General features: G+C 38.7%; 1 protein-coding gene across 2 annotated transcripts in view; it reads right to left on the bottom strand.

Annotated features, from left to right (window-relative positions):
• RNF150 (ring finger protein 150) overlaps positions 1-22,567 on the bottom strand; it is a 276,189-nt gene that overhangs the window by 56,970 nt on the left and 196,652 nt on the right. For both annotated transcript variants that reach the window (XM_003928023.3, XM_074396885.1), the window contains exon 5: positions 3,725-3,821. In XM_003928023.3, the coding sequence (XP_003928072.1) occupies positions 3,725-3,821 (97 nt within the window). The remainder of the gene's footprint in view (positions 1-3,724; positions 3,822-22,567) is intronic.

The raw sequence follows: 22,567 nt of genomic DNA, 5'->3' as shown, positions 1-22,567 counted from the left end.
GAGTCTCAGGTTTCTGCCCTGGAAACTTAGGCATGTTGTTAGTATCTGCCCTAAATTAATTAAACAAGGATTTGAGAAAATATTTGAAAAACTGTAAAGTTCTATTCAAAGGCAAGATATGCTGTGTACAGGTGTTATGCTTATCTATTATAAGCATAACCAACTGTGTGTAGGTTTCAGGAGGAAAAGATTTCACAAAAAGAGTACTATGCAGGCTGTTCTTTTGGCCATAAACACTTAAATGCAATCATATGTAATAATAATGGACATATTTTTCAAAATGTTGATCTAGCTGTTGATATTGTTCTTTGTGTATTTTCTTAATCTTGATGCAGTTTTTTCCTTGCTTTTCGTTTTGCGGGATAGTGGGAATAGTGCTATATCTTTAACAGAGTAGGGTAGAGGATAAAAGAGCTAATTAGCCCAGTGAAACTGTCAATGGTAGCAAGCACAAATAATTTGACTTGGATACAATATTTAATAGACCAATCTTACTGAACCTCACAGCTTATATCCACTCTACATGCTTCATCAAATGGAATAATATTTTGAAAAGAAACCAAATTTACATACCTCTAAGAGAAGTCACAATCATAAACTTTAAAACAAGATGTCAAATGCTACCTGCAAGTGAAAACTGCACCCGTATTTAAATTCAGGTTAGCATGAAAAAATCCTAAAATAAAGCAACTGCTAAATAGAAACTTGTGAATACACCAGCTATACAGAATTTTATATTCAATAAAAATCATCAACTTATTCCAATCAGGATAATAGTGTTAGGAGGTGGTGGCTGGCATATAAAAGACCCAGGTTATATGGTACCTTAGAGGAGGAGTCGCTGAAACTGTATTCTGTCATTCTATCAAGACAGACCTAGATGACTGGATGAATAGAAGGCGAAGCAGTGTAATGTAGTTAAAAAACACTTCTGATAATAAAGGACTCCCCATTCTTTCTATTCAGTATTATATTTCTCTTGGCAAACTATATGGTACTTATTGTTCATTTTCCATTATATGGAATTTCATAATCAGTGAACTGTGCTCTCATTTTTTAGTTCATTGTAGGGAAATCACTTACAAAATAATAACATCCCTAGTTTTGACTTTTAACTGACTTGTCTTATGCCATGGGTACATACAGGACACTCCATTTAAACAACAAAAACAAAAACCAAAAACAAAAATACTATGCCACCTGTATTTGAATAATCTAGTAGATTAGGATTACAACCAAGTCGTTTGTGAGTTGACACTGTTCAGAGGAGAATCAGGATGAAATTCATAAATACGACTGTATGACTAGCAGCATTCAAGGTGCTGAAGGGCTGTAATTCCATAGACATTTATTGAGCATTCAGCATATGTAAGGAATGCAGATATGAAGCATCAATAGACATCAGTTATCAGAGAGTGACAAGCTCTTTTTCAATTTTCTTGGAATAAGAAGTAACGAAATATACAGAACATAGGACAATTATAAGACAATTTGTTTAAGCTTTATACAAAGGATTTCAGTTTGATATAGGAAGTGTTTTCTAATTGAGAAGGCCATGAGCTTGCCCAGTGAGATGGAATGTTTTAAGAATAGAGTCGAAGTCATCTTATTGATATAATTCAGACATAGTGCCACCCAATGGTAGAAGGATGAAGGGGAACAATAACCAAAGTTCCACCCAGATCCTGACTTTGTAATTCCCTAAGACAAAAACAGAAAAGGCTTGAGAGGCACAGAGGGTATCCATATGCCTTCGTGCTTTGGGAGAAATAGCACAAAAGCCTTATTTGTCATGGAGGGTGTTCTGCTTTGTGGGGCAAGCTTGGATGTGTATCATGTTCTTGTTTAGCTGGCCTTTAAAAATCTTTACCAAATCCAAAAGATGCTACTGATGTTTATTTTTCTGATAGTTCACTGTGCTAAGTAAAATCCTATCCAGACTTTGCAGGCATCAAACCATGGCCAGAATGCCCAAATGCTAAAGGTTAAAATATTATTAATCTTGGAAATAAGAGAAAAGGTCACCCCATAATTCTTTCTAAAAATAATTCACAGCAATACTTGCATCTTATTTACAAGTAGTTTTTGCAGAAGTTACACCTCCACTGAAAAAGCCTGGAATCAAATACTCTTTTGTACAAAATTGAATGACGGATGCTTGTTAGTTTTCATCGTCCTGACCAGAGAACAGTGGGATTGGCACTTAAGATCTCTAAAAATACCCTGAACAATAGGAACATGTCAAAGGATCCAACTGTCTCTCCTTCATTGTGAGAACTGTGAGGATTCTAAAGACCTTGGAGACTGTAGACACACATACACACATTTCCCCCTCCCCTGAGAGACTCAGTTACAGACAAAAATGTGAATAGTACAAAAGCTGAGCTCAGCTTCCTAAGTCACCAGTATCTGGTAGAGCTGCTGGGTTTTTACTGATGTTTCATGTTCCCTTTAACTGATTTTTCATTTTAAATGCAATACGCATGTATAACTGGTCTGAAAATTTAATGCATTGTCTTTAAAATCTAGCTCAAAGGTATAGTCACACAAGTTGATTTGTGTTCGGAGTATCAACCATGCAGATCATACAGCAGGCATGGAGGCAGCCGGCACACAGTAGAAAATTCAGCCAATGCATATCCTCATAATGCTTCAGGCATGCCCCCCCCCCGCCCCGCCCCCAGCAGAGCCACCCTGATATTCCTAAGATAATTAGTCCTTTGGCATTAAAGTAAACCTTTGATATGGGATCTGATCCTTCCTCCTTCAGTGAGATCTTAGGACTATTAACATTCTCTTTATTCTCTGCCATTAGCAGTGAGGAGTGACAATAGGGAGGTGGCAGCAAAGTGGAGGGCCTGAGGGGGAGCTGGCATCTGCATTTCATTTGTCTGACTTCTAGACAGCGCCGTGTGGTTTCGCTTTCTCACATCTCTTAGTGTAGTCCTTGGATTTGGTGGCCTGCCTTGCTTCCTGCCCTCATTGCTGAGAGGGAAGAACACATAGCAGCTGGTGTCTCACCACCCACCAGCTTGTAGGCTTTACCTGATGCGGTCCTGGGAAAGTCTCCCTGGAGCATCAAGCCAGCTGGCTGATTCTCTTTGTACAGGGAAGAGACAAAATTTTAGAAAACATTTAGTCTCTGGGGGAGTCAACTGGGGGAACCTGTTAAATTAAGAACTAAGTGTTAGCTTTCCTGGCTCTGGTTTCCTTTTGGCTCAAAGTCTCCACAGAGATCTGAGTTTAGCTGAGGCTTTGAGCCTGACTCTCAGCCTCTGTCCTCCCCTCTGGAAGGTGCTCTCTCTCTCTGAGATCCAGGTGATCATGGGCAACACCAGAAAGCGTGGCGCATGGATCTCCCGATGGCTGAACATGGGTGATGGTGCAAGAGGTGCTCAGTGTACAACTGGCCCGGGGTGTGTCTGCTGCTGTCCCACCTGTCCTCTCATACTGCAGCCCAGAAGAGAAGCCGATGAGCTGCACAAGTGACACCTGGACTCACAGGCAAATACAATGCACACGGTGAAAGGCTGGGATGTCTTCAGGGAAAAGGTGAGAGGAGAAATGCTTTCAGACATAGGAATTCCCTTGGAGCCTCATAAGATAACGTGACTGCTATGTGTGACTAAGGGGACACAGAACATCCAAGTATAATGTTTTCTCCCTGCTTTGGGGCAACGCAGAAAGACAGACATAATGATGCTGTAGGCTGTGCTGTGCTTACCGGGATCCCTAGGGCTTTAAGAATGTTCATCTTGCACATGGGACAGGTGCGATGGTCTAGAAGCCAGGGGTCAACACAGGACTTGTGGAAAAGATGCCTGCAATGAGAACCATACATCTTAGAGTGGCGGTAACTGCAAAGACTACCTAGTCCACCATGGCCCAGTCAGTGGCAGAGTCAAGGCTCAAACCTCCATTACCTAACTTGTGGGTCAAAATGTTTCCTGTTATACCCTGTAGTGATACAGTCAAAATCTGTCTGGATCCCAAGAGTGTCCTATATAGTTTTCAATGGAGTCTTCCAAGTTTCAGAAAATGCAGAGAATGCAGAAACTGAGTTTTTCAATACAAAGAAGCTCTAATGACAAGAATACAAGTGGGAAAACACGTACACACCTTGTAGGATGACTTGATTGATGCTACTTTAAGAAAAATTCAGAATTTCTTTTCCCACAGTCAGAAGAAAACTGCAAAGTAAAGACTGATTTCCATTAACATTTGGGATCTGACGCAAAAGGAAGCATTCAATAACACCAATGCCATTTTAAGTTGTTAGGACTTCTGGTTGTCAAATCAAAAGGCAGAGTGAAAGGCTCTGGGGTCTCAGGTGGGTAGCCATCATATCTGTGCAGTCGATTCACTCAACAACACGGTGATTCCCATGGGCCAGTCATTACTAGCTTTTGCCTTCGTGGCAGAAGGGGGCATTTCGTGGGTACAGAGAGCTTCCTAACTGAACTTTCTCTGAACTTGGCTCAAAAAAGTCCACTCAGAGATGTCAGGAACTCCTTGAGTCAGAAGCTTTTCTTCTAACTCCCAAGACTTCAGACCATAGGCAGAAGTAGTCAGAATTTCCTGCCTGAGGCAAGAAGAGAAAGAACTATCTGTTTTAAATATGAGGACTTCCTTAGGACATTCCATGCATGCCTGACTCTCTTTCTGTACCCCCTGCTTGTTCCCCCTATGCAATGGGGCACTGTTCTTGAATATTTCCACTCTGTTTTCTCACTTGCACTGCCTTTTGTTCTAATAGTTCAGAAAATCTCATTTGTTTTGTGTTAGTGGGTGTTGGGCTCAAATGCTTAAAAAGTACCTCCAAATCAGAGAAGAGTTTGGGGAAGTGCTACCTTTTAAACCGAAATTAGAAGAACTCAAATGCCAAAGATGAGATTGGCTGCATACAGGATATGATCAGATTGGGGATTAGAAAAAAGGACTGTAGCAACAAGGATGTGTTATTATGTTTCCAGATTATTGTTTAAGACGGCCTGCAGATTTACTATCATATGGTTTGGATCTCATGTCGAATTGTAATCTCCAGTGTTGGCGGTGGGGCCTCGTGGGAGGTGACTGGATCGGGGGCAGATTTCCCTCTTGGTGCTGTTCTTGTGATAGTGATTTCTCATGATATCTGGTTGTTTAAAAGTGTGTGGTGCCTCCCCATTCCGCTTCCTTCTGTCCAGCCTTGTGAAGTACTGGCTCCCCCTTTGCCTTCTGCCATGATTGAAAATTTCCTGAGGCCTCCCCAGAAGCCCAGCAGACGCCAGCACCATGCTTCCTATAGCCTATGGAACTGTGAGCCAATTAAACCTCTTTTTTTTTTCCCTTTGAGATGGAGTCTCGCTCTGCCACCCAGGCTAGAGTGCAGTGGTGCGATATTGGCTCACTTCAACCTCCACCTCCTGGGTTCAAGTGATTCTTGTGCCTCAGCCTCCCAAGTAGCTGGGATTTACAGGTGCCCACCACCACACCCGGCTAATTTTTGTATTTTTAGTAGAGATGGGGTTTTGCCATATTGGCCAGGCTGGTCCTGAACTCCTGCCCTCAAGTGATCTGCCCATCTCAGCCTCTCAAAGTGCTGGGAGTACAGGCATGAGCCACTGTGCCCGGCCTAACTTTCTTTTCTTTATAAATTACCCAGTCTCAGGTATTTCTTTATAGCAGTGTGAGAACAGACTAATACATACTACTTGGAAGGTATATATTTCATTCACTCACCTATTCACTTCTTTATCTGTGCATTCATGCAACAAGTAGTATATACCAAGACCTGTGTTCAACACAGAGAATTGGCACAATTTTGATTTGGCTCTTTCCCTCAAAAAGCATAGCAAGAGAGGCCGATATTAATAAAATAATTTAGAAATAAACTACTTAGTGACAACCATGTTAAGTACTACATTAGAAGAAAAGGGAATTTGGCAAGGAGGGGCGTATAACTGGGAGATTTATCCTAGTTGGGGTGGTCAGGGAAGGGCTCCCTAACCAAGTGACAAAGCTGAGACCTAAGGGCTACGTGGGTCATGGTTTACATGGAGGGGAAGACGGAGATGGAAGAGGGGTGAATGGCTCAAGCAAAAGCCAAGTGAGGGAGGGGCAGCAAGGAGAAGGGGGTGTCTGGCACCCAAGTTGGATAAAGCCATTCCTTTCCTTGCACTTCCAAAAAGCAATTTTGACCTCTCCATGTTCAGGTTCTATGCTCTGTATCTTTGTTTTTATTCCTACATATTTCCTGCTGGTTCTAATTATCTGGAGAATCCTGACCAATATATCCTCCAATCAATTAGAGTGGAGGATTTGCTCTCTATGAAAGCAAAATCCTTGCTTGCTTGATTCACGGTTGCATCCCCAGCATCCCCAGTTCCTGGCACTCAGTTGATGCTCAAGTTCCTAATCTGAACTTGCTCACCAACTGGTGTTGCTCCTGGGAAGAAGTCAAATACTCTGGTTCTTTGACCATTCCCTGGAGGCAGGGCTCCACTGTTTTCTGCACATGTGCTGAGTCAGAATGACAGCAGGGTCATTCATTAGCTGTTTTAGCACTCAAATAAGATGACTAATATCCCCAAGTCTCAGTGGCCTGTCTGTAAGATGGAGAGGTATCTACTACAGCAGAAAAGCCTTCGCTGGAGTCTCTGATCCATAGACACTGTTCATTGTTCTCAAACACCCTCAGTTGTTTCTCTCTATGCACTGGTCATTCTTACACCTCCTCTGGATGCTTAGTTTTTATGTGGCAACTTGGCGAGGTTGTAGTACCCAGTTATTCAATTGATACAAATCCAGATGTTGCTATGAAAGTATTCTGTAAATGTGGTCAATATCTACAATCAGTCGATCTTAAATAAAGGGGATTATCCTCAACAGGATAATTAAGGTCAACTGGGTGGGCCTCACGAAATCATTTGAATGATCTTAAGAGCAAAACTGAGGTTTCGGCTGGGTGTGGTGGCTCACGCCTGTAATCCCAGCACTTTGGGAGGCTGTGGCAGGCGGAAGGCAAATCACTTGAGTTCAGGAGTTTGAGACAAGCCTGGCCAACATCGTGAAATCCTGTCTCTACTAAAAATACAAAAACTAGCTGAGTGTGGTGGTGTGTGCCTGTAATTCCAGCTACTTGGGAGGCTGAGGTGGGAGAATCACTTGAACCTGGGAGGTGGAAGTTGCAGTGAGCCATGATCATGCCACTGCATTCCTGCCTGGCTGACAGAGCAAGGCTTTGCCTCAAAACAAACAAACAAAACCCTGAGTTTTCTCTGAGAAGAAATTCTTCTCTAGACTGTAGCATCAGCTCCTGCCAAGCATTTCTAGCCTATAGGCCTGTCCTGCAGACTTCAGGCTTGCCAGACCATGCAATCACATAGGCCAATTCCTTGAAACCTCTATCTGTATCTATATCTCTATTTCTGTGTACCTCCTGCTAGTACTGCTTCTCTGGAGAATCCTGAGCAACATATCCTCCAATTAGGATATAAGCTCTATGAGAATAAAATTCTTCTTTCCTGGATTCACTGTTGCATCTCCGACACCTAGAATAGTTCCTGGCACATGGTAGATGCTCAAGAAACATTTGCTGCATGAACAGATATTTATTTACCCAGGGACCGAGCACGCCTCCCTGCCTCCACATGGTCAAGTCTCATTCATGTACTCTTCCTGAATCTGTCACATTCGCGACTTCTCTTCTGTCAGGGCGGCTCCCTCCTGCGCTAGCTCATCCTTTTTCTCTGTATCACTGCAATGGCATCAAAACTGCTCTCCACGCTGCCAGTCTTTTCTTGTTCTCTTCATCCCACTCATTGTTGCCAGATTTATCTTCCTAAAATATAGCACTGGTTACGTCACCCCCTTGTTCCATTCTGTTCTGTGCTGGGAGCTGGGTACAAAGATGCATAAGACAAGGCCCTGCCCTTCAAGGCAGTCCCACAGTCATCTAGCGATTCACTGCTAACTACAATGGGAAGGCCATGGAAAGGTTGCACTCCTGGGTCTGCTGTTTTCTGGCTTTTTTTGTCCTAGGCAAATTACCTTAGCTCTCTAAGATTCAGTTCCCTATCAGTGAGATTTTATCTTACAGGTATGGGCTTCGTGAGTGAATGAGTCTCTCTCTCTCTCTCTCTCTCTCTCTCTCTCTCTGTGTGTGTGTGTGTGTGTGTGTGTGTGTGAGAGAGAGAGAGAGAGAGAGAGAGAGAGATAATAAATAACGCCCACAAAACTTAAAACATAAGTCCTGGTACTCCTTAATTGTAAACTACCATAAATTTTATTAATAGCACTGCATTACATCTTATTTTTAAGATATTCTGTCATTACTATGATTTATACTCTTTTGTGTAACTTTCCTAACATGGAAAGCAAATAACTACAAATTTTTAAAAAATCAGAGGGAGAACTAAGGGCAAAAAAGAAAAACTGCTGAAATGACATATGGGGCAGTCAGGCTCATTATTAATTAATATTCATTTCTTTTTAGTTCTATATTGACCACCAAATTGTATCCTTATAATTGTGATTGCAAAACAATATTTTCCTCTAAGTGGAAAGAAAAATAAAAGTCATCAGACTAAATAAACAAAAGGATAGGGAAAGAATCTGGAGTTTAGGGAAATGCACCAGTTAGTAAACATCTCCAAGGTAAAGTCCATCTCATTTTATTTGCACGATTTGCAGGGCAGCAGTGAGCCTTCCCATGGTTTAACAAGTGCTGCGTGAGAAAGAACATGTGGAAGACAAGATAATCCATCTTGTAACAATCCCAACAAATTGGATATACAACAAAGAGTTGGCCAAAGCTGTTTTCTTTCCTTATTCACCAAAGGGAAGCAAACATTGTAAAAAGAGTTCTTCAAACACCTGACAAAAGAGGATGCAGACGACTGCATAATAATGCAGAGATGATGATGAATAATACATTCTCACACTTTTTGGCAGTAATGACGAACCAAACTAAACTAACTTCCACATCCATTGATTCTTGTTTTCTGCTGTTCTTTCACCTATATGTGTGATTCCCTCTCCAATTTAATGATATTTTTTTCCCCCAGCTGGAGAGAGAAGAGGCTCTTCTGTCTTTGCCATCTTGTTCACTTCTGTAGGCACCGCTGGACCCTAACACCCTGCAAATGAGATAAGGACCCTGTGGTTTTCCTTTGGCACCAATGCAAGCTGTCTCATTCTCCTTAGTGAAGTGGTTATTAAAAAATGTGAATCACTCAGGTACCTGAGAATCCCATACTCCTAGGAAACATCAACAATTTTAAAAAGATACCTAGTACTTCTATGATTACCCAAAATGTTTCTGCAGAACCTCTGAATATTGTCTGCAAAATTATCAATAGAGAGTGAATTTTTAGCAAACACTGATACTAATGTCAGTAATTAATGAATACTGACAGTATCCACCAGTTATCGTATCCCTACTATGTACCAGGCATGTTACATACACAATTAAATCACAACAGCCCTATGAAGTGGAAATCATTATTTCTGTCTTACGGAAGAGAAAGCTGAAGTTCATTAAGGTAAATTATCCATAGGGCTAGTCAGCTGCAGAGCTAGGATTCCAACTCCAACCGACAGTCAGTGTTTTTACCCACACTATACTCCTCACCCCATCCTCAAATTGTCACAGATAAGGGGGGTGGTTGGAGGTATTCAAACCTTTATTTTTTCCCAGTGTATTTCAGTGCTCCAGCTTAACCTCTCTGAGCCTTAGTTTCTCCACTGATAAAATGAGGATAACAAGAGCACCTATCTGAGGCACTGAATACTATCATCCAGCATGTCAGCTCTCTACCCCTCCAGGACATAGGGCGGGATGACAAGCTCTCCTGGGTATGGCCATGTGACTAATGCTGGCAGATAAATTATAAAGAGAAATGACAGATTTCACTTCAGGTCATGGCACTTAATTGCTGACCTATCAATTGACAATGTTTGAGATTGTGACTGCTTTGTCAGCCTGACTGCCATGAGCGACAGCCTCTGCTGACACACAGTGGTCACAAAGCACGGGTGAGAAATCATTGCTGTGTTAAGCCACTGAGAGTTGGGTTTGTTGTTGTTACTGCATCAAAGCTTTGCCTACCCTGACTAGTAAAATACCTTATGGGGCTGTTGTAAGGGTTAAATGCTTGTTTGTAAAGTGCTTCGTTAGTAAGTTTTCAGGGGATAATAGCAGCATTAACTATTTTAAATGATGTTGGTATAACATGCACAGTGACAGGTCACAAATAGAAATAAAACTGCTACAGAATTCAGCAAACGGAGAAGTTTGTGAGGAAATTAGGAGGTTATGGGATACAGCAAGGCCTTTAGCACAGCTTAAAGTGTGGGAAGAACTTTGAAGAATTTAGAATGGAAGAAAGAAATTCAAAAGGAAGGGATTTACATGAATCAACACATAGGAGAAGCAGAGGTTGAGTTTCCCTCATCTGAAAATCCAAAATCTGAAATGTTCTGAAATCTGGAAAATTTTGAGTGTCCAAAAGGGTGCTCAACGAAAATGCTCACTGTAGCATTTTGGATTTTGGATTTCCAGATGAGGGATGGTTACTGGTACGTATAATGCAAATATTCCAGAATTCAAAATGTGAAACACTTCTGGTCCCAGGCATTTTGGGTTAAAGGATACTCAACTTGTATCATGATATACATGGGTTAAAATGTAGGCTATGTAAAGTGGACGAACAGAAAATGAGGTTGGAAACTATGAGTCTAAATCAACATTCAGAAATAATGTAGATGGACTGCAGAAAGAGGTATGAATGGTGAGAAAAATAATCATGGACCTGAGCCATACTTTTCCCTGTTCCTTTTGATGATAAACTTCTCATCATTAAGTTATTTCCTTCTGTACTTTTCCAGCTTTCTATGTCTCCTAAACAGGAAGTCCTTATAATGGGGACAGTCTAGTTATGACTTGCTATGTGGTGTTGATCAAGTCAAGTAAGCAGACACATGTCTCTTCCTACAATATACTCAATCCCACTGACCTAGTGCCACACTGTGGGGACAATTCTGCTAATGGGCTTGATTTGAAATCGTTGGACCAATCATTTAAAAACGTCATATTTATGTATTTATTTTAAAAATCTATTTGAGATGCAGTACTGCTCTATTGTCCAGGTTGTACATGCAGTGGCACGATCTTGGCTCACTGCAACCTCCGTCTCCCATGATCAAGTGTTTCTTCTGCGTTAGCCTCCCGAGTACCTAGAACTACAGGCACACACCACCATGCCCGGCTAATTTTTGTATTTTTGTAGAGATGGGGTTTTGCCATGTTGGCCAGGCTGGTCTGGAACTCCCAATCTCAGGTGATCCACTACCTTGGCCTCCCAAAGTGCTGGGATTACAGGCGTGAGCCACTGTGCCCAGCCTAAAAACATCATTTTTAAAAATGGAAAATAAATAAATAAATAAATGGAAAAAAGAGCTGTAACACAGAGACAGTAGTAACCATATTCTGGTTGTAGTTATAAACATAATAACTTTGTTTTGGCAAGCAAATATGATAGCAGTTTCATGTGATAGAGCAAAAAAAAAAAAAAAAAAGGAAAAAAAGAATGCAATGAAGTACATTGCTGCTTGCCACACAAGCCCTGTCATTCTGTGAAAAAGCTGCTCTCTTTTCAGGCTCACAGTCACAAGTTTGGAAAGTAAAATCCAGAGAACAGAAGAAGTAAAATGCTTAAAACTTGGCTAGATTTGATTTAGTTTCCTTGGGGTTCTTGGACATTTGGCTTAGAGTGAGACGGGTTTCTGAAGCAGATTTTTAGCCAAAACCATATCCCCAGAGGTATGAAAGTACAGCAGGGCATCCTCCTTGAGCAGGATAAATGTGGCTATGGTGTCAACTCCATAGCCAGTGACACAGAGCTGGCCCAGAAGTCGGAAACCCTGGCTTTACTTGGCGCCCTGGCACCAACGTCTTTGAGTTAAGGTTTTCTTTTAGTAAAATAAAGGGGCAATAATGATATGTGTCCTTTCTACATTATAGGCTGGTATGAGCTAAAATTAGACATTAATGCAAAAGTGCTTTGTGAACAGTAGAATGTTTTTCAAAGTTAAAGTATTGTAATAAACAGCCATTTATTCCACACAGCTCTGCACTGTTAGATTTATATCACGAAAGGAACAACAACAACTTAAAAAAAACTAAGAAATGATATCAGATCCTCTTTTTACTAATGTCAATTTCTTTTTAAACTACAATGGGAGAAATTTTCACTTTGGGAATGCAAGTTGGGAGGAATTGCAGGACCCTCATTTGATAGTGTGTCTCTCTTCTTGGGTTTCTGGCAGGGGGAGGCTCTGTGTGTTTAGAACTTGACTCTGGTCTAATTATATCGTTTGGCTGGGCAGCAAAGCTAGTTGGCATTCATCCCGTGTGTCTCCTTGATTAATATAACTGGGGATCAGGACATTTGAAGTCAGAATGCCATATTTAACAAGGTTATTACAGTGCAAGACTTCTGTCCTAAGGAGGCATTTGCTGTGTTGAAAGACAACAGAAGAGAACATGTCAGCCATCATTTACAGCACTGCCATCCCTTTCATGTTCCCTTTCTTTATTACCTTAATTGATATCTTTTATACATGCTATGTTGTACACAGAAAAATCTGAAGTAATAAAAGAAAAATGATAAGAAAACATTTAGCAAACTTCAAACTTAGAAATACTGTATAATTTTTACTAATGTGTAAAGTGAACTATTATTTTTATAAATTCTATAGCATAGCTTCTTTGGTACTTAAGTTTTTTTCCCATTATTTTATTTTATTTTATTTTTGAGATGGAGTCTCACTCTGTCTCCCAGGCCTGTGTGCAATGGCATGATCTTGGCTCACTGCAACCTCTGCCTCCCGGGTTCAAGTCATCCTCCTGTCTCAGCCTCCTGAGTAGCTGGGTCTACAGGTGCCTGCCACCATGCCTGGTTAAATTTTGTATTTTTAGTAGAGATGGGGTTTTACCATATTGGTCAGATTGGTCATGAACTCTTGACCTCAGGTGATCTGCCTGCCTAGGCCTCCCAAAGTCCTGGGATTACAAGCGTAAGCCACCATGCTCAGCCTTCATTACTTTAAATGAAGGTATAATGTACCATAAAATACGTAAATCTTAAGCAAGCTTGATGATTTCTTAAGTATGTATATGTTTATGTACACATCACCCAGATGAAGATATACACCATCCTGTCACCCCAGAAAGTCCTACTGTGCCCCTTACCAGTCAGTACCCACTCTCTGTCACGTGACCACCATTCTAACCTCTGTCTCCATATATGAGTTTTTCTTGTAATTGAATTTCAGATGGAATCATAAAGTATGTATTCTTTTTTGTCTAGCTTTCTTACTCAAAATAATGGCTTTCAGATTCATCTGTGACTTGGTGTACATCAATTGCTTGTTTTTTTACTGCTCAGTAGTATTCAATTGAATAGATGTATCCCAATTTGTTTACAGATTTTTCCATTGTTAGATATCTGTACTGTTTTCATTTTTTGGCTATTATATCTAAATGTGCTATGGCCACTCTTGTATCAGTCTTTCTGTTAATATATGCATTCATTTCTCTCGGGTATATATCCAAAAATGGAATGGCTAGGTAACAGGGTAGGGCATATTTAATTTTAGTGGAAACTAATAAACAAATTTCCAAAGTTGTTGTGTCATTTTAATCTCCTGCCACACTACATAACTTTTAATTTGGCCAAGTATATAAAATTATATTCTTAAGAAATGGGTTTAAAAAATAGTTTCAATAAACTATTGGAGTGAGACGCTAAACACCAGCATAAATTTTCATATAAATTTGAAAAGAGTAGTTAATTGATCATTATCTTATTTCTTGATAGGGGAGGATTAAAGTAAGGAGGAAGAGATAAAAATACAAATTCATTAATGTTATAGCATAATTTTCAAATTGTTAATCAAAAGCACCATAAAAAATAAAAATACTTAATATGATTGATTCACCAAAAACATTAAAACAAAATGTTAAACATAGTATTACATTTTATCAATTCTAAGCCATATCATTCACCATTCCCATTTGAACCTATCTAAAATTAGGAAACATCTTACAATCAATGACAATTTATATTAAATATGATATGATATATAAAGAACTTATGTTAGTCAACATTACTATATCAAAGAAATCAAAGACATGGGAATTAAAACTAGCTTTATATTTGGCTATCAGAAGAAAAAGATGCCTTAAAAATTTGCTACTTCATGGTTCTGAGAGAGTGCTAGCATAAACACCCTCACATACTGCTAATGAGGTATCAATCATTACCACCTTTCAGGAAAGCAATTGGATAAAATTTTTCAAGATTCTTTAAAATTATTTTCAATCTAGTAAGTTCATTGTTAGGAATGTATCCTAAGGGATAAATACAGAATAAATATATAAACAACTAACCTCATGATGTTATAATGATAAAAAACTGGAAGCAATTTAAATGCTGAACAATGATGGAGGGTAGTTAAATAAATTCCAATAATGAACTATTATGGAACTACTAAAAATTTTAAAATAATTTCTTCTTCTTTTTTTTTTTTTTTTTTTTGAGATGGAGTCTTGCTCTGTTGCTAGGCTAAAGTGCAGTGGTGAGATATTGGCTCACTGCAACCTCTACCTCCTGGGTTCAAGCAATTCTCCTGCCTCAGCTTCCCAAGTAGCTGGGATTTCAGATGCCCAGCATAACAACCATCTAATTTTTGTATTTTTAGTAGAAACACAGTTTCATCATGTTGGCCAGGTTTGTCTCAAACTCCTGACCTCAAGTGATCCACCGTCCTTGGCCTCCCAAAGTGCCGGGATTACAGGCAGGTGTGAGCCACTGCACTCAGCCAAAAAATTTAAAGTAATTGCTAAAGTTTTAGAAAATACTTTTTATCATTGAATAAGAAAGCGGAAGAAAAGCAATATTAATTGCTTGCCTCTACAATGTTTAAAAATATGCAAATATAATGTTAATATATATGTATTATAAAAATTAACTATGTCAATGTTAATAATGATTATTTCTGGGTGGTCAGGTTATTTTTGTTTACTCCTTTATACTTTTCTCTATTTTCAACATTCTGCACAATTAGCAGTGAAACCTTGAAAGTTATTTTTAAAAACACATTTATAAACAGCTATAAATAGAATGACCAATTCATAACATCGGCATAAGAGGGTAAGTCAAATCATATGAAAATCAGCTAATATTCATTACTTTTTTCAAAATAAAGGAACTTGGAAAAAAATCTGCTCCTAATCAAGCCTATGTAACAGGCACAGCAGGGTAAAATCAGGACAGGCCATTTCTGCCTGGCCAGAAAGTGCCCCTTTGTTTTCTACTTCACGAGTTGCAGGACTCATAATCGGAATCCTCATCACATTACAGCATTCTGTAAAAAATTTGTTTACTTATAAAGAGCTTGGAATTTTCTGTCCACACATTCAGTTCATTTGAAAATCAGACTGATCCCTGGATTTAAAAATTTCAAGGGGCTAGTTACCTTTTTATAGTGATTTCTATAAAACTTGATGGTAACTCTTTATGTTTTCAAATATTAAAACTATGTTCACTTTTTTATATCATTCTTTCTCATGTTATGCTATTTATTATGATCATGTCCCTGGTAGGGAGAGTGAATGAGAGGCTGCCTCAGTCCTCCAAAGAGGGAAATTCGCAAATAAATATCAGAGTCCGACTTCGATTTTGCCTAGGTTGTCATTAAGGATCCAAGATGTGAATACTATATCAGAGATTACGGAGAAGCAAGGAGGCTATGAACTACCAGGGTTGTTTCCGTCCAGTGAGGGTTAGGAAGTTCCATGGTACATAAGGAACACACAATTTTCCAAGGCCTGTCAGACTCAAGATGCTGTTAATAAGTCATTTTTGGTGTGGGCACTGTGCTCTCACCTACATTAGCTCAGTAAACCTTACTAAATCAATTTTAAGGAGGTAGGCAAGTCACTCTGGGCCTTAGAGTCTGTGTGTGTTTAGAAAGCTTTACCAATGGATTCCTCTGCTGTTTCTCATGTACTTTACATTAAATGTCTCCCAGTGCTGCTTCTCTGGCAGGGGAAAAATGCCACCTGTCCTTGGGGACAGGAGCTCATGGAATATAGTATTTGAAAAGTCAGTTAATAACGAGGTCTGGGTTAAAAATATACATCAGTCACACTAACTGAGACAGAAAAGCAGCTGTCTGTCTGACTGATTAGATGGACAAGGAATAATTTATGAATGTTGTGTCAATTGTCAATACATGGTACAAAATAACAACAAATTCATTAAAACTTGTAGACCATATTTGGGTTTTGACTTTTCAGCAGCCCTCAAAAAAGTCCTTTTCCAAGTCTCCAGGTCTATCCCTTTTAGGTTCTTCTGCCTGACTCAGACACTAAAATGTCATTAGAATCCCTTTGCAAGTTAGGGTATCTATTGCCACAATTTATACATACAAACTTCATTTCTCCTTTCACTATTACTGCTCTGTATCAGGAACCATTTGTTCTGTTTTTAAATTTTTGGTCTTGTATGTAACTGTGTTTAAATTTCCACTTCATTTCTTTCAACACTAATGCTTTTAGTGATGTTCTGGTCTTTGTAAAAGTATAACCTTACATTACAAATTTTTTAAAACAGTAAACATATGATATGTTCTATGTCTTAAATTACAAAGGGGAGCTCTGGAACTGATACAGAAATTTAACCTCATTCCTAAAAGGCAAAAAGAGAAAGAGGAAGGGTAACGCATGTTTACAAACAGAATCAGTTATCTATTTAGAATGGAGCTTTGCTTCTGGGACTGAGTTGTGAGAATACTTTGGGACTGGGTAACTCTGAAGAAAGGCTTAAAAAGATAAGCCAAGGCTGATCCTCAAGTGGAGTTTGTGTGTGTGTGTGTGTGTGTGTGTGTGTGTGTGTGTGTGTGTAGTAATGAAATTCCTTTTTGTGTTATGGTTTTTGAGTGACAGTTTGCAAGCTGCTGTATTTTTTCTACGTATAATTCAAATGGAAAGACATGAGCATGTTTTAAATGCAGAGAAACATATATGTATCCATCAGCTGCCTATCTGAGAAACACAGGCAGCCATTTTCAATATCTCAAATGTTGAGTCATCTAGTTTACTCCTGGATCTCTCTTGAATACATCTATTTGTGTCACAGTGCCAGCACTCCCATTCAGACTTCTAGCATTTCCTACCTGGACTTTGCATTCATCTCTTCACTGGTCCCTCTGACTCCAGTCAGATCCCTCTGAGCCATGCTGTATACCGCTACCAGTGTGCTGTGTATGAAGCATAAACCAAACCCCTCACAGTGCGTCCTCCAACACTTGGTTATAATCCAGGGCCCTCAGCCGGGCATTTGGGCCCTGAAGGATCTGGGATGCCTCCTCTCTAGCCTCATCCCCAACAAGCATCACACTCTAACAATTCCAGGTTACCACAGTTATCTTTGATTGCAATATTCTTAGCTCTGGCTGTTTGGAAAGCTCCTTGTATATAACTTTATGGAATATAATTAGGCAATTTAAATTTATAACCTTAGAAACAAGGAACTAATCTAAAATGTGAACTACGGTCTAAACATGGAGCTACTTATCACAGCCTTATTTATAATAGCAAAAAAGTGTGTGTGTGTGTGTGCGTGCACAGAACAATTTAAGTGTCCAAAAATAGGCATATAAATTATGACACATGGGATATTACATATTAATTTAAAGTGATACTGACAAACTTTTGGAAGACATGGAAAACACATGTTTTTTTCTAGAAAATGAAGTAGGAAATCAGCAAGACTTATTTTCTGAACCTTGGTCAAGACCTTCCTGATCAAATCAGGATGAAGCCAAGAAACTGGCCAAAACCAGCTAGGACCAAGATGGCAACAAGGGCAACCCCTAGTTGACAGTCTATAAATGATGCCATGGCAGACCTGGAAATTACCTTACCTAATTCTGAGAACTCTCTGCTCCTTTGCCAGAAAGTTCATGAATAATCTGCCTCTTATTTAGCATCTATTTAAGAGTGCGTATAAATATAGCTAGCTGGCAACTCTGCCTATGGAATAGCCCTTCTGTGTCTACGGAGCAGCCATTTTGTAATACAACATTGCTCTAATAAAACTTGCTTTTTTCCACTGCCAGCTTGCTCTTGAATTCTTTCCTGAGTGAAGCCAAGAACCTTCCTGAGCTAAGCCCCAATTTTGGGGTACACCTGCATCAAAAAAAACTTAAAGTGACTTGGAAGATGCAAGTATCCAAAAATACATTATGAAAGAAGAAAAAGAAAGAAAAATAGAGACATAAAACAGAGTAAGAGATGAGGCTAAAAAACACCTTTTGGCTATGGGTAGGTCACAAATTTGGCTCTTAGATTTCTGTCAACAAACAGAAACAATACAGACAATATCACAGTTGAATATCTACAATATGAAAACATTCCCCTTGCTTGAGAGAAATACAGTTATTCCATACATGAATTATTCTGATGAGTCCCCATGAGGAAATCAGTACAAAATCCTAATGAGACACAATGGCAAGTTTGCTAAGATTGCTTCCTTGAGTAATCTCCAATAAAAACAATGGCAGTTGCCCCAGCCAACCCAAATCTCCTGTAGGGAGTAATACGAAACAGTGCATGTTTTCAGTTTACTTGTGAATTTACCTTGTTTCAGGTATACATTTTAGAAAAACAAAAGGACCTAATTACATTCCAGTTATTTTTCCTGAAGAATAATTTTTTTTTTTTTTTTTTTTTAGCCAACCTTACTGACCAAGAGTAATTTTTTTAGTCACACTTCTGTTATACTTAATGACTTTGAAGTTGTACTTGGTGTAAAAGTACCTAGAGCCAGCTAATCTAGCTTGACAATTAAAAATAGACTTATCGGAATGAATAAGTAAAGGGCAGGAGTAGAAGCAGGGACATTAGTGAGAAGGCTACTGCAGAAAGCCAGGAAAGAAGCAACGGTGGGGATGATGTGAGCGATGGTCACAGAAACCATAACAGTACCATTGATAATGACAAGAATAGTATCATCTGAGTATTGTAACAATAGCAATAATATAAATATATAAAATTATCACGTTGACAGGGTTTTGAATGTGTAAATAGTAATTTCTAGTTAGCCAACTTTAATTTCACTCTTGAAAATCTAAATTCCTTCACTGACATTTTCTTCTGTTAATAAATTAAAAATAAAATTAAAATTAAAAATTAAAAATAAAATGCACATAAAATCCCAGACTGAGGGAATGAGGAATTGCTGTTTAATGGATTCAGAGTTTCATTCTGGGAGGATGAAGACGTTCAAGAGATGGATAGTAGTGATGGTTTCACAGCAAGGTAAATGCACTTCATGTCACTGAATTGTATATTTAAACATAATTAAAAGGTATATTTTATGTTATATACATTTTACCAAAAAAACCCCGAAAAACAAATACCACACGTACATACAACCCCAAAACAGCTCCAGGATTATCTGATCTAACAGGTAACCTTGCCCAGGCAAAACTAACTTCTGCTGTAAAGACTGAGGCCTGCAAAATCTGGGCCTGCAAAGCCACTGATGCCTGACTCAGAGGCTGCTCAGAGAAGGCACCGCTGCTCTCTAATGCTGAAATCTGCTTCAGTGTGTGGATGTTAACCAGCAGCAGTGCAACACTTTTTCACAAGAACTATTTTAGGATAGGTGTTGTTAGGTATTTACTTTATTCAGCCACCTTCCCCTGCTCCCAAATAAGACCTAATTTAAGTTCAGGCGGCTTTGACAACACTGATCCTTGGCGGATCATCCAGGAAACACTACAGGTATTTACAAAACAGAACTACATGCAGTACTTTATCCAAAATACCTGGGGCCAGAAGTGTTTTGGATTTTTTTCCTTCAGATTTTGGAATGTCTGCATTATCCCTAATCCAAACAGCAAAAATTCAAAACGCTCCAATGAGTATTTCCCTTGACCACCATGGTGCTCAAAAAGTTTCAGATATAAAGCATTTTGGATTTGGATTTTGGTGGAGAATTTTGTTTGTAATCCAACTCTGATGATAATAAGCCAGCAGGACATGCTTCCCCTACATGTCACATAATCAAACTAAGCATTTAAAGACTTCTCTGTCTTCTGTAGTGAGGCGAGATTGTGAAATGCAAACAACTCATCAAGGGATATTATAAAATAAGCTAAAGTGGGCTAGGACACCCCCCTGTTTTATCTCAGTAGAAAAATCTGATTGGGCCAAGAAAAGACCCTGACCTTTGAAGAGTGAGTTTTATATAAGCACCAACATCCCAGGGTCTCTGGTCAGTTTGTGCAGCTTAGAGCTTGATCAGCTTCTGTCAATAGAATCAAAGGCCAAAGGAAAGTCAAAATAAGCCATGAATAATCTAAAAAAAAATCCCCAATAATCTAATACCATTTCTAGCAAATTCTTACAGTGTATGTGAAAAGAGCAGGATAATAAATGATATTGACAATAGTATCTTAAAGTTGCAAAATAAGCATACAAAATAAAAAGAAGGCAATATATAACAATGATAGCAGTAGTTACTTGCATGAAGGAGTTAGGCAGATATTTAAATATATACCCATTTTACAAATTTTCTAGAATGAGGATACGATGGACGAAACAAACCATTGTTAGAAATTGGAAAACATTACTTTTTTCTTTGGAATCTTTCTTAACTTCCTTGTGCCTGGTATTAATCCCTCCAAAATTTTTATACTTTTTGTTATTATTGTTACACATACCATTCTCTATCACGAATACTTATTTAAATTCCTTTCCCTCCCACGAGACCATTTCCTTTCGAGCATGCATCATTCCATTTGTCTTCTCATCTCTGGCACTTTCCACTATTCCTGGCACACAGTTGCTGCAAAATGTTTGTTGTTCCAAATGAAGCAGTTAGGTATTAAAAGTTTATCAAGAGGGTCTGCTTATTACTAGACAATGTTTACATTTTTCCTCAGCTGTGGAGGAGAGTGCAAAAATCAAAGAAAAAAACAGTAGTAGAAACTAGTGTCTTCCCTAATTTGTGATAATGCTACAGGGATAAATTAGAGATAGGAGAGAATTAAATAGGTATGTAAAGGAAGGATGAATCTATTGCTTTGCTTTAAAACAATGGCAAACAAGGACTTTTGGCCTGCCTAAGGAATTCATCTTCCTTCTGAAACACTGTGTGTTTGAAATTGAGAAGCCAAACAGGCTAAAATGAAAAATCCTTGAAGAATGGTAGGGACACCATGCGATTAAAGCCATGGAAGAATCAGAGAGGTTAACTTAATCTCTGTGCAAGAGAAGATTGTAAAACTTCAATAAACCATCTTTTGTGGCTAAAAACAATAATCACAAATACTAACCTGGGATACAAAAAACACCCCTAAAATATAGCATAATGCATATTTTGGCATACGTATGATGTAGGAAAACCAAAATGTCTTGAGTAATGTTTCGGTGGCATTAGGATCAACTACAAACCACAGAAGTTAGACCTGTCTGAGGCTGAGCTGCTTTATGGGCTGAAGAGGGTCTGTCCCTCATGGTAGATATACACGTCCAGGCTCACTCCGGCAGGGGGAGGGGGTCACATTTATGTGCTAGAGAGGGACATGATTAAGAAAGAATGAAGAGGAAGAAATGATAGGTGTGTATTTGCATGACTGAACTTTAATAATCACTGTGACAAATAAAGAGAGGAAGCCACTTACTAATTCATCATAATTTGTTCATGAGTCTCAGAGAGGGACAAGCAATAACGTGATTTTGAAAAAGTTTTGGTACAAGCACATAATTTGGAAAGACATCCTAAATAAAAACAATAGTGAAGAGATGCACCAAGAATGTCAGTAGTTATGAGGCCACAGGAAAAAGGGTGTGAGTGAAGGGAGATGATAAACTGGAATATTTTGAAACAGTTCTTAAGCCAAGGAGAGGCAAAGAAGTCTGTGGATGAATCAGCATGGAAATAATGTGAAAGCAAGTCTATCAAGTTCATAGGCACAGGCTTAATAATACCCCAGAATAAATTATGTAGCAAAAAGCAAACGTCATTGCATTTGTTTGATAATATCCATTAGTGCAAACTGTCTGGCAGAAAACAGCAACAGGTATAAAAATATCTTGATTTTAAAATCTACATGGAAAAAATGTATGAGCTATTCAGAATATATATGTGTGACTAGTATAAGATCAAACAGTAATTAACTATAGTTGTATTTGAAAATGCTCAAATATACATTGTTATTTAACGCAGGGTTCATAGTATGGAAATAATAGTAGATAGTAAGGAACTGAAACAAAATCAAGGAATGAGCTAAGAATCAAATAATCATTTAAACAAGGAGGAGCCTGAAGCCAAACTAAACAAGCCAAGAGCAAAGGCTAATGTATATTAAAATTCCTAAGATTTTAGTTTCTGAAACGTTATTTTTTTGGTTAGTATTTCCAAAAAATTATAATATGAAAGGAGATCTGGAATAATACATCATGACAATTAAACACTGTTAAAATATGTCATAAATAAAAATTGAACTC

Source organism: Saimiri boliviensis, chromosome 3 (genome assembly GCF_048565385.1).
Source record: "Saimiri boliviensis isolate mSaiBol1 chromosome 3, mSaiBol1.pri, whole genome shotgun sequence".
In the NCBI taxonomy this organism is placed as follows: domain Eukaryota; kingdom Metazoa; phylum Chordata; class Mammalia; order Primates; family Cebidae; genus Saimiri; species Saimiri boliviensis.
This window is presented reverse-complemented; position numbering and strand designations above follow the sequence as displayed.